General features: G+C 43.7%; 1 protein-coding gene across 2 annotated transcripts; it reads left to right on the forward strand.

The window, feature by feature from the left end:
- Positions 1-5611: 5611 nt before the first annotated feature.
- Positions 5612-10377, forward strand: LOC123042798 (mediator of RNA polymerase II transcription subunit 15a). 2 transcript variants are annotated; one of them, XM_044465177.1, is made up of 7 exons: positions 5612-5830; positions 6452-6563; positions 6856-6964; positions 7078-7276; positions 7972-8083; positions 8612-8713; positions 10044-10377. In XM_044465177.1, exons 1-6 carry the CDS (start codon positions 5712-5714, stop codon positions 8666-8668), a joined length of 708 nt encoding a protein of 235 aa, XP_044321112.1. In that variant the 5' UTR covers positions 5612-5711; the 3' UTR covers positions 8669-8713; positions 10044-10377. The 2 variants fall into 2 exon arrangements, with proteins under 2 accessions (XP_044321112.1, XP_044321113.1); XM_044465178.1 differs by having other exon boundaries at positions 5613-5830; positions 7087-7276.
- The last annotated feature ends 1909 nt before the right edge of the window (positions 10378-12286 follow it).

Here is a 12286-nt window from a genome sequence, read left to right on the forward strand (position 1 = left end):
AGACGAGCGCCCATGCCCCCTCGCCCTGCGCCTGGGACCCACGCGCCAGTGGCCCAAGGCCCAGGTCCACGTGGATAAGTGGAGGCGGATTTCTCAGTTTACGCCTCCGCCTTATCCACTCAGGGGCCTGTTTGCTGAAACTTTTCACATATAGGTCCCTGATCTTCATCACCTTATAACTCCGCAACCGTAACTCCAAATGAGGTGATTCCAAAGCCTACTTCTTCGTCTCATCGAGCCCTTTCTATTGGTGTCACTTTCATTATGTTTTGGCATTCTGAAACTGACCATTTTGCCCTTGCACGTAAACAGCCCCTCCGATAGAGAACTGTTTCCGGCAAATCTTTCCGCGGATTCACCGCACTTCTCCCCGGTGCCTTTCTTCATCCCCAGGCAAGACACAATACCCATTTGCATGATAGTCATGCAGTAGCCATGGTTTTCAACTTGAATCTTTATTAAATGTTTGCTTGTTGAAAAGATGGTTATAGTTGTTCCGGTGATGTTTAGATTTGCATGTTCACTTTTGTGCTATGTTGTCTTGTACTCTGTTATCATGTTCTACCAGCTAGTATTTCCTTTCATATGTTTATGCTTGCTAGTAGTACATGTTGATGTTGGTGATGTTCATACTAGTCAGTATGCCATGCTCATTGGATATGATTCATTGTTGATATGGTGGATAGTTATGTGATACCCTCATGATTATGTTGATATCATGTTCATGCATTTTATCATGGCTCAGCATATTTGAATTCAAGTTAACCAGATTAAATTGAACTTGAACAACTGTTGGCTGAGTCATGGTGCCGCTGAATCGAGCTGACCAGTGCAACCACGCTTGCCGGTATGGGACGGTCCTAACTAGGTCTATTGTTGTGCCTCTCACCGGTGCCTCCAACGAGGGAAGGTTATGGGTGTGTTGTACCCTGGCCCGGTAAGCAGGCATAACCTTGTGTGCCCGTTGTTGAGTTTTTGGATCCGGGTCCCTGTGTGGGATCGTGGCCACGATGGTGGTCGTTGTGTCTTTGGTAGACACGGGGCCACCCATGACTTAGCCCAAAGGGGAGTTGGTCGGAGTGGCCGGGAGAGTGTCATGGCAGTAGGACGGTTTTGTCGGAACGCCGTTGGTCCACCCGAATGGGAGTGCGAGGCCATGGGTTCCGTAGTGTGGGTACAGTGTACTAACCTCTGCAGAGTGTATATTAAATCTATCGAGCCGCGCCCGCGGATAAGGGCCCATTTCGTGTCGGTCACACGGTGAGTCAACAGTAATAAGAATAATGTTCTTAATAACAATGAGATAAGTTGGTTGTGATCGCCGTAAGGATCACGGGCCAAGTGTTGGTCATGGTTGTGATCGCCGTAAGGATCACGGGCCAAATATTGGTCGTGGTTGTGATCGCCATAAGGATCACAGGCCAAATATTGGTCGTGGTTGTGATCGCCGTAAGGATCACGGGCCAAATATTGGTCGTGGTTGTGATCGCTGTAAGGATCACGGTTTGAGACCAAGTGTTGGTCGTGGTTGTGATCGCCATAAGGATCATGGTGGTATCGAGGATACCGAGTCGTTGTATATTTGTGATGTTGTGCGAGAATCATGGGTAAAAATCAAGCTCCTTGTGGTCATTTAATGATTACTACGGTATTGTTTATACCAAGCTTGATTTGATCCTGAGATGATCGTGTGATGTGTGAGGATGGTAAGTGATGCATGTGTTGGTTACGAGGTAGCCCGAGCAGAATATGTGGTGCATATAGTGTCATCATGTTGCATGCTAGTATCATCAGATTCATATGTTCATGCCAGGTTCATGTTGTTCTAGTTGTATCATGTTCATGTTGATGCCATGTTGCTATGATGATATCATGTTAATTTCTGCTTAACCTGTAATTGCCATGCTGTTGTTTGTCTTGAATGCTTCTGGTTATTGTGAGCTTGTAAGTACATTCAATGTACTGACCTGGCGTGTCATGCCAGTTTGTAGGTCATTCTGGATTTGGTTGCTTGTTTGTCGTGGAGTCCTTGTTTGCGAGCTAGGATAAGCGTTCCAGCCAGAGTCCCTATGGAGTGGAGTTCACCACCGTCGTTGTTGTTTCACTGCTAGAGTTCTTTCGCTGCATCGTGTTGTTCTGCTGCTTGCATAGAGCAACAGTGGCAGGCGTAGTGTCGCCATGCCGATGTAACCCTTGTACCCAAATAGATTGTAGTAAAGAGCTGGTTTGTTCTATGCTAAGTAGTGCCGTATTCCAGAAGACTTCATCTTGATCTCTGGGCTGGAATACGAGGCGTTCCGGTTTTCTCTGAACCGGGGTGCCACACCGGTGTGGTGTGAATTTTGCATGGCCTGTTGAGCCATCCCTCCAATACAGTTCCACGCCATGTAGTGGGCTTTGATTTCTTTGTGATTGGTCGGGTGACCTGCGAGAGTGCACCCTTTTGGTTCGGACGAGGGATTTAGTGAGAGCCGGAGGATCCCAGAATTTTGCCTGTGTTTTCCAGGCGCTTTCCATCGCACAGTACTTCTGTACTATGGCCGCCAAGTCAGCGAAGTGTGATATGTCATGGTGACTTATGGCGTTAAGGATTCCCTTGTCCGTGCAATCTTTGCAAAAGAATGAGAATGCGTCTTCCTCGCGACAATCATTAACCTTGCTCATTGCAAGGAGGAATCTGGCCCAAAAGTGATGTACTGTCTCTTGGGATTGTTTTCTAATGTGGGAAAGATCGCTTGTATCTGGTGGGTGGGTGGATTTAAGTCCGAACCCTGACCCGATCCGAGACCCAGAGGCTGAGGAGCTTCTGAACTTGGTAGTTCGAGTTCCGGGATGTTGCCCAATTTTTCTGGCTCGCTGTCCGATTCTAAGTTCAAAGTTTGGGTCATGTCCTCCCGCGTACGGGTATCCGGCTCGGAGAGCTCGGGAATCCGGACATAGTTCATCCTCAAAATAGAGGAAGAATCGCTGCATTGCTCCTCCACCACCACTATTTGATGGGTGACCGGCGGAGAGTTAATCTCTCTTTGATCGGGTTTAAGCCCAATCCGATCATAGTATGTAGCGACTCCCAAGGCGGCAATGCGATCCAAGAGCTCGTTCAAGGACGAAAGTTCCATTGGATCCATCCGCTCGGCGTATTCCGAGCTGACGTGGAGGCTTTTTTCGGTGACCCGAGAAGTCATCGTCGGCGCGGCGGCCAAACGGGCGGTCATGACGAAGCCGCCTAGTCGGAGGGTTTGGCCTAAAGCCAGGGCTCCCCGAAGATGATGTTGTCCTTGATAACAAGGCGAGCTGTCAAACCTTTTTTCGACGTCACAATGGAACTCTCAATGAAAGCACCAATGTCAGTGTCAAAACCGGCGGATCTCGGGTAGGGGGTCCCGAACTGTGCGTCTAAGGCTAATGGTAACAGGGGGTGGGGGACACTATGTTTACCCAGGTTCGGGCCCTCTCTATGGAGGTAATACCCTACTTCCTGCTTGATTGATCTTGATGATATGAGTATTACAAGAGTTGATCTACCACGAGATCGTAGAGGATAAACCCTAGAAGCTAGCCTATGATTATGATTGTTGTTGTCCTACGGACTAAACCCTCCAGTTTATATAGACACCAGAGGGGGCCAGGGTTACACAGAGTCGGTTACAGAGAAGGGAATCTACATATCCGAATTGCCAAGTTTGCCTTCCACGCAAAGGAGAATCCCACCCGGACACGGGACGAAGTTTTCAATCTTGTATCTTCATAGTCCAACAGTCCGGCTGTCCGAGGACCCCCTAATCCAGGACTCCATCACTCTCTCTCTTGTAGATGCTTCCCTTTGCCTCCCCATCGGCCCATCCTCTGCTTGTCTCTGTTGCGCACGGCGATCAGACGGGCAGACAGGTGGGAGCACCTACTTGACACATTACCCGTCAAATAGAGGTGCTGCCGCACGGGGGGGGGGGGGGGGGGGGTTCCCTGAATGGGCCGGCCCAGTACAACGGCGTCAAAACTGTTCTTGTTTTCTTCCTTTCTCCTTTTTATGTTTCTTTTTGTTCTTTCTTTATTTCGTTTTATGTTTCTTTCTTCTTCTTTTTTTCATTTTCCTATTTCAAGGTTATTTTACCTTTTTTAAACTAAGTTCATGTTTGAAAATTGTTCTTGCTTTATAAAAACTAGTCGACAAGCCGCATCCGGACGAGCTAGTGATTTACATAAATAGGGAAAAGTTGAATAACTTTTGACTTGGGAAATCTATGAGAACTTGGAAAGCATATTTAACTTTTCCCAACTAATCACTATATATTACGAATAACAGGGCTGTACGAGTAACAACATACAGTTTGGGTGGTAACATACATAACATAAAGCCACATATTTCTGCTGGACACTCCATCTCACAAGGTACATATTCAGTTATTACAAGAACTCAACTAGAAGAACTGTCCTAGGGCGACATAAGAAGAAGAGGTGCAAATTACACACTGGAAATATTAAAATGAAGCCTAAAGGTACAAGTTCAATTAGAAACATCAAGTCTGGCCTTACACAGGATAGTTGCGCTAAAACAAATCTAGGATACAACCAACAAAGACATAATCACCAGCCTAGGTATGAAACCCCTGCACCAACTCGGATCAAGCTGTCGTCCCCATTTCCTCTGCAAGCATGTCCTTGAGGAATTCTAACCTTTCATCAAAGTCCTGCTTGACGTTAACAAAGATTAACAGATATTCTTCATTGCTCAGTAACTTTGGATATTCCGCTAACATATTGTTCTTGACTCCATGTTTACTCAAATACTTCAGTGAAGTAGCCTTGTCATCAATGGGTTCTCTAGATGCCCTCTTCGCACTCTTCCTTGACACACTTTTACAACGTAAACTTGTGGAATCAGCAGAGAAGAATGCCCTTAATTGTGCCTTACTGATAACGGCTTCAGCGTGGAATCCAAAGTTTCATCAAGTTAACAAACAAAACAAAAAGAGCAGGAGTGGGGCAGATACCGTTTGTTCAGCTCGAGAGTAGTGTATTGCACAGTTTTTAAGAAGTCTTTGAAATTTTCGATATGAACAGTTTTTGATATGTTATTTTTCAATACATGAATATTTTTTGAATTGGCGAAATTTTGTGGAATTCCTAAATACACGACGTTTTTTTTAGAAAAACTAATGAACGTATTTTTATTTTCTGAATATTTGTTATAAAACTCGAAAATATTTTTTAAAAATCACAAACATTTTCTGAAGCCACGGCATCACGTCCAATCTAGACAAGATCTATTCATGTAGGAACGTTCCTTTTTACTCCGCATATAAGATTTGTGCCTAGTCAAACTTTACAAACTTTGACCAAATTTGCATAAAAATATATCAGCATCTACAGCATCAAATATACATAGTATGGAAATATATTTCATAATGAATCTAAAGATATTTCTTTGGCACTGTGAGTGTTGATACTTTTCTTTCTGTAAGCTTGGCCAAACTAGAGATATTTTGATTTCAGACAAAAGTTATGTGCAGACTAAAAAAAAACGGAGGGAGTATATAAATTTAAAAAAGGAGACACCACTGAGGGCACGCCGCAAGGGGCTTTCCCTCCTCGTCGCCGTCGTCTCGTTTTGTATATACAAAAAGGCAGAGGCGGGGCGCCTCCACCTCCACCTCCATCCCCTCGAGACCTCACCAGTCGGTATAGAGTATACTACACACGAATCACCGGCCATGGACGCCAACTGGGCCGTGGGCGTTGGCGTTGACCTGAACGCCCCGCCGCCCACCGGAGACGACGACTGGCGCGCCCAGTTCCAGCCCGAGGCGCGCAGCAGGGTCGTCAACAAGATGTATGTATGGACTCTGCTCGATCTGCTTCCCCTCCCTCTAAAGTTCTAACCCTCATTCGGTCCTTCCTTCCTCCGCGTTTGCTTTCGGTTTCCCAAGGGATTTCCCGCGTGTTTTCGGGTCGATCCATCAGATAGAGCTTCGATCTAGCCATGTCCTTAGCGGCGGCAACAGATTCTTCGTCGTCGATCTACACGCAAGCTCCCAGTTTCTTGCCCTCTACACTCGGGTCAAAATTTAACTAGCATTGAGTCCAGCCTAATTACTTCATTTAACTTAACTAGGATTAAATTATGTCGGAGCAGTTCAACATACAGATGTCACAACAACGTTTGATCTCCTAGGGGAAACCCCCCATGCTATTAATTAGTACTGTGCCGGGATGCAGTTTTGTTCTGAACGACTGAAACTAGACTTCTTCCTATGCAGTATGCTTCCCCAAGTGGACATGTATTCCTCCAATGTTCAGAATTACGCCTTGGTCTTAGCAAAGTCGAAAATTACGCCTTGCTTATAGGAATTCAGAATTGGGGATCTGCCTCAGTTGGCTGCTCTGCCTACCCGTTCCACCATACATCTCAGATGCCACATATTTTATCCACATTTTGCATTTACACGTGTAGAATGGAATGTCTGAAGAAGCATCTGCCGGTATCAGTGCCAGAGGGACTGAACGAACTTCAAATCATCGCTGTGCGCTTCGAAGACAAGATTTATACTGCAGCGACCAGTCAGGTAATTTAATCGGTCTTGGCGGCTACTCGAAGCAGAGCACAGTTTATTTTATTTTTAGCTATGGGGGTCAAACAAGGTTTATGGGCTAATAATAGAGCAGAACTGTCTCCAAATGTTGTAGAGGATACTTTTTAAGTCATGTTAAGTACCATGTATAACTATGGTTGAAATGTTAAAAGCTGAACCACCTTCTCGAGCATGCTAAACAGCTAATCAACCAGAAATGTTGGTTGCAAGCCACTATTAGTAATTTGGTATAAAACTTTACATCGTTTTCCTTTGTATTACCCAGTCTGATTATTTGCGGAAGATCTCTCTGAAAATGCTATCTATGGAGACGAAGGCACAACAGGCTCCTGGAAATGCTCAAGTGATTCCAAATCAAATGAACCTCGGTCAAGGTATCATATACAGTAAACTGAGTGTTGGACATTTTATCGTTTTCGCTTGGATATCGTTTTTGTTGCATCAAACGCTGAGATTGTGTGCTTTAATGCATTAAATCAACCTCCACCCTCTCCAGCATCATGTTTAAGAATGCCCGACGGAACCCCCTGGCGGCCCACCCAGGGGCCAGACCCCGCTGCAGTCGCTGCTGCCGACGCCGCCGTCACTGCTGCCGACGGCGTTGACCCGAACGCCCCGGCCCCCACCGGAGGCGATTGGCGCCCCCAACTTCAGCCTGAGGCGCGCAGCAGGATCGTCAATAAGATGTAGGGATTGTAATTCGATCCTTCTCCACTTTTTCGGTTTCTCACGTACAAAAAAGAGAAATTTCCCGTGTGTTTCCGGGCCAATGTTGTCATCGATCCATCTGATATAGCTTTGATTCAGCCATATTCATAGTGGCAGCAACAGATTCGTCATCAATCTACACACAAGCTCCCAGTTTCTGTGCCTCTACTCTTAGGTCAATAATAATTCCTGCTGGGGGATTGACTAATGAACTCCGTATTGCACCTGCTTTTAATCCAACCTAATTACTTCATTTAACTATAATTAAATTCTATCTAAACAGTTTAATAGTACAAGTTTATTGACAAAGAGGTGCAAATTTGTCATGGCATACACCAATACAGTATAACACAGATATCACACGTTTGATCTCGTAGGGGAAACCATGCTATTAGTACCGTGCCGGGATGCAATTTTTTCGAAACTAGAGTTTCTCGTATGCTTCCCCAAGTGGTATTCCTCACATGATCACAAGTCATGACTAAATCAACCCGCGCAGCACCTCCTTGGTCTTATCAAAGCGAAAATTATGCCTTGCCTATAGGAATGGAGGGTGTATACGATTGAGAATTGGCTGCCCTGCCTACTCGTCCCACCTAACATCTCAGATGCCAGATATTTCATTGCAACTATGCATCTTCCAATTTATTCACATTTTGCATTATACGTGTAGAATGGAATGTCTGAAGAAGCATCTGCCAGTATCAGTGCCAGAGGGACTGAACGAACTTCAAAAAATCGCTGTGCGAAGCGAAGAGAAGATCTATACTGCAGCCACCAGCCAGGTAATTTAACCTATCTTGGTGGCTACTCGGAGCAGAACTGTCTCCAAATGTTGTAGAAGATTTTTTACATCATGTTTAAGTACCTTTAGCAGTTTACCTTTCCTGGGATACCTTGGGTGACTTTTTTTTGCTCTCTAGCTGCCAATGTTTTCTTTACCTGCTCTTGGGAACATATCCTGATTTTTCTCATGCTTGGAAACACACACAAATTTTCCTGCGGTTGCCGGGACTTGAACTGGGCCATGGGTCTGTCAACGCCCACACTCATCCATTTGGAGCACATCTGAGTTATTTTAGCATTTTCACACTCAGTACACATGCAAATAGTAAATTAATAAGCTACTATATTTTAAAGATTTTTAATGTTACATGAATGATAGACTGAAACGATGATCATGGTTTTGGTTATTATCGATCACATGTTGAATCTTGTAGTGAACTATCTCCTGATGGGCGGAACTGTTGGTTGCAAGCCATTATTAGTAATTTGGTATAAAGCTTTACATTGTTTTCTTTTGTATTACCCAGTCTGATTATTTGCGGAAGATTTCTCTGAAAATACAATCTATGGAGAAGAACACATAACAGGCTCCTGGAAATGCTCAACAAATCAAAACAACCCCGGTCAAGGTATCCTGTACAGTAAACTGAGTACTGCACATTTTATCATCTTCGCTTGGATGTTAATTTTTTTATTGCATCATGTGCTGAGATTATGTGCTTTGTTGCATTAAATCAACATCCACCCTCTCCGGCATCATGTATAAGAATTTTGCATCTAACTTGTGTGTCATGTGTCCGTAGTTATTGAACCCGGAGCGTTGATCGACACGGTAAGGGCCTCACTTCAGTGTTCAGACCGCCGGTTTAGCGGTCCAACCTGTTGGCTAAATAAGATATTATGTACGGTTTTTGTCTGTTAGTATGGTCGAAACAATGTTAAGTACAAAGATAACAAACGAGCACAGCCTAGTTAGTTATGGTCCAAACAATGTTAAAGATGGTCCGATTGCTTCCACCTACAAAATATTTTACTGACCCCTGGTTTATGCCGGTTCATAAAAGGTTGATTGGATGAACAGGGCTTGGTTCCGGTTTGTTCTGGTCGGTTTTAATAACTATGCATGTGTCAGCAGCAGTATTGTGAAAAAGTCCATTTTTTAGGTTGAACTATTGCAAAAGTTCACTTTTCAACTTTGAACTTGTAATCTGGTTGTTTTTAACCTTGAATTACTAAATCGGTTTACTTTAGTCCCTGGGCCCTATCCAAAGTGGTTTCTTGGTGATATGGCATCAGCTTATACAAGTCGACAGGAATTTATGTAACAAAAAAAAAATCATAATCATAATGTTTTTAAGGAAAATTATCTTTTTAAAGGAAATTTATCATGCTACACTTTATATCATTCATCAACTAATATTTACTTGCTTGTTCTTGCATGTTACTTGTACTCCCATTCACTGTAAGTGCGATGCCTATGTCATTTTTTTTTCGAATACGCATGAGTGTGCGTATCATATATTGATAGAAGGAAAGGGGGAAGAAACCCCGTCCACAATATTTACATGGCGCTTACACAACTCGATCCACCGTGTCAGCTATAGGTGGATTACTCCCCGTACTCCCACCCATCTGCCTCTACATGTACCGAGAGAATAGTAAAATCCGCATGCAGGATGCCTACCTGCTTCCATATTGCACCCTCAGATTGTATTCTCCGTAGCACATGCCGCACATCCGGGCTCTTACCATCAAACACAATCGAGTTCCGATGCTTCCATATCTCCCAGAGGACCAGTACCTGAATGGGACGATGCCTATGTCATGTCGATGCTGAAATTTGTTGTTGAGCAGATTGTATGTCATAAGCATCTAGATCAGCATGCATTCATTTTATCCTATGCTCTTGAATGTCCTGCGATCATTCAACGTGCTCACTTGACTTGTTCATTTGGCCAGATGCATAAGCTGACGATTATCATGATACTCTGAATCCTATCCCAGTTCTCAATTGGCTGTTCTTGTGGGGATGGCGTCTGTCCATGTTCGAGTGTGATGTATGTTTCCGCTGCCAAATGAGGAAGTTGTGCTTGTGCCCTTAGTGCCATCGAGGTGCCATGTAATAAGTTAGACATTGTGTAAGACAATTATTGTTTAACGTAGGGAATTTCTGTATCGACCGTGCTTCCTAGCTTTGAATGATCCTGGGGCTAGTGAGCCGACTAGATGGGAAAGCGAGGCTGGATTAACAATTTGAAGCTGATAATGTTTAAACAGTGTATGACTAGCTAGCTGTTAACCTCTCTCTACTATGCAGTGCATGGGATAGGATTCAGAGTAAAGTAGCCTAAGAATTACTACAAGCACAAGGTGCTGAAACTGGAATAAGAAGAAGGGGTTGAGAGCTGGGAGAGATAGCCGCCGCCGCGGGCTCTGATCGAGTCTTCCTCGTTGCCAGTCACTCGTGGGTTGGGTTTCCTGGTCCTTCTTGCTAGGCCTTGGGCCCCCTCTTCATCAGGTTCAGTACTTGGTTGGGCCGGTGGTGTAGTGCTGTGGTTGCTAACACCCTCACCAACCACAGGGGCATGGCATCCTCACCAACCATGCAAAACTATCAGCAGAATATAACATCAATACGAGAATAAACTGAAGCATGGTTGGGCTACAGGTGGATCTTCTAGTTTTGCTCAAAATCATATTGTTGAGAGAGCATATTGGGTACTGCCTGAGGCAGAATGGCACCCATGACACTGAGTGGAAGAAATACCCACTAAAATAACATCGAACTTTAACGTAAGAGGTCATGACATGGGGATATATAACTATATAGGCTGATATGTATGCCACAGACATATAATCTAAGCATCATAATGTATATCATCGGATACAACTTAAGTGACGTTCATATCCTCAGATAAGAATAAGCGACATTGTACAATTCCAACTAAATCTTCTGTCCATAGGTGCAAAGCATCGTGCAACAGGTAATAGTAAACTTTCTTTTTTTGAAAATAGACCTGAGCCCAGCTTTTAATGGAAAGCTTCAAATAATACTCCCTCCGTTCCCAAATATAAGTCTTTTTAAAGATTCCAACAAGTGACTACATATGGAGCAAAATGAGTGAATCTACACTCTAAAATATGCCTACATACATCCGTATGTTGTAGTCCATTTGAAATGTTTAAAAAGACTTATATTAATGAACGGAGGGAGTACGTAATCTTTAAGCTCATAGTAAACTTCCTATTATGACTTTAATATTTCTGTGCAAAGACCAATGCTAATCGTACAAGTGCAGTCAAGTTTCAGAAGATAAACCAACCAAAGGAACATTGCATATGAATGCCAGAATCATCGGAAGAATTAAAGCACAAATGAAATAGGAACAAGCATATGTAGAAGAGGAAGGAACCTGATGGGTCCAACTGTAATGAGCTACTCCCTCCGTTCCAAATTACTCGTCGCTGAAATGGATGTATCTAAAACTAAAATATATCTAGATACATCCATATGTGCGACAAGTAAATCAGAACGGAGGGAGTAGATTCTGAAGCAGAAGCAGTGGAGCGATTAACTGATTCCTTGGCACTAGCAAGCAACGCATTGTATTTTACTCATTGTGCTTTTGCATTCCCAGTCACTATCCACTGTGTGAGAATGTGAGAAGAAATAGTAAATTGCCAGGGATTAGGATTGCAGAATTGGATGAAAGAATTCTCCAGAAGAGGATTTACATTATTCTCCTCCGATGTGGCTCCAATTATGTCGATTCCTTTACTTTTTGCCCATGGCATGCTCCCTCACCGACCAAAAGCCTAAGAAACAATGAATACCTTAGCAACTCAGGATTACAGGTAAGGTGGTCAGGTGACAGAAAAATGACACAAAGGCTTTACATTTGCATTACATATTTCAGCATTAAACATGATTAGAAGATAACACAAGGCGGAACAGTCATGACACAGAAAATTGACACAAGGGCAGAGAAATTGCTGAGAATAAAAGGTTGTAGGTAACCAAAACGTGTAGAAGAAACTTGAATTTTGTGATTACATATGGTCAGAGCTTTAAGCTTCTCTGATTGTCAATATACTACATATGAACAGTATCTCACTTAAGCTTCACTTTGGAGGATCAAGTTTCAGTACGTTTGCCACGAGTACCTTGCACATGCAGCTCCGACAGCTCCATAGGAACCTGC

This window comes from Triticum aestivum, chromosome 2B (assembly GCF_018294505.1).
Source record: "Triticum aestivum cultivar Chinese Spring chromosome 2B, IWGSC CS RefSeq v2.1, whole genome shotgun sequence".
Taxonomy (NCBI): domain Eukaryota; kingdom Viridiplantae; phylum Streptophyta; class Magnoliopsida; order Poales; family Poaceae; genus Triticum; species Triticum aestivum.

Bases quoted from the DNA above. Each gene is read 5' to 3' on its own strand.
- LOC123042798 (XM_044465177.1), top strand. From the start codon at position 5,712: ATGGACGCCAACTGGGCCGTGGGCGTTGGCGTTGACCTGAACGCCCCG. The intron at 6,564-6,855 runs GTAATTTAATCG...TGTATTACCCAG, and splicing joins ATACTGCAGCGACCAGTCAG to TCTGATTATTTGCGGAAGAT. The intron at 6,965-7,077 runs GTATCATATACA...ATCAACCTCCAC, and splicing joins TCAAATGAACCTCGGTCAAG to CCTCTCCAGCATCATGTTTA.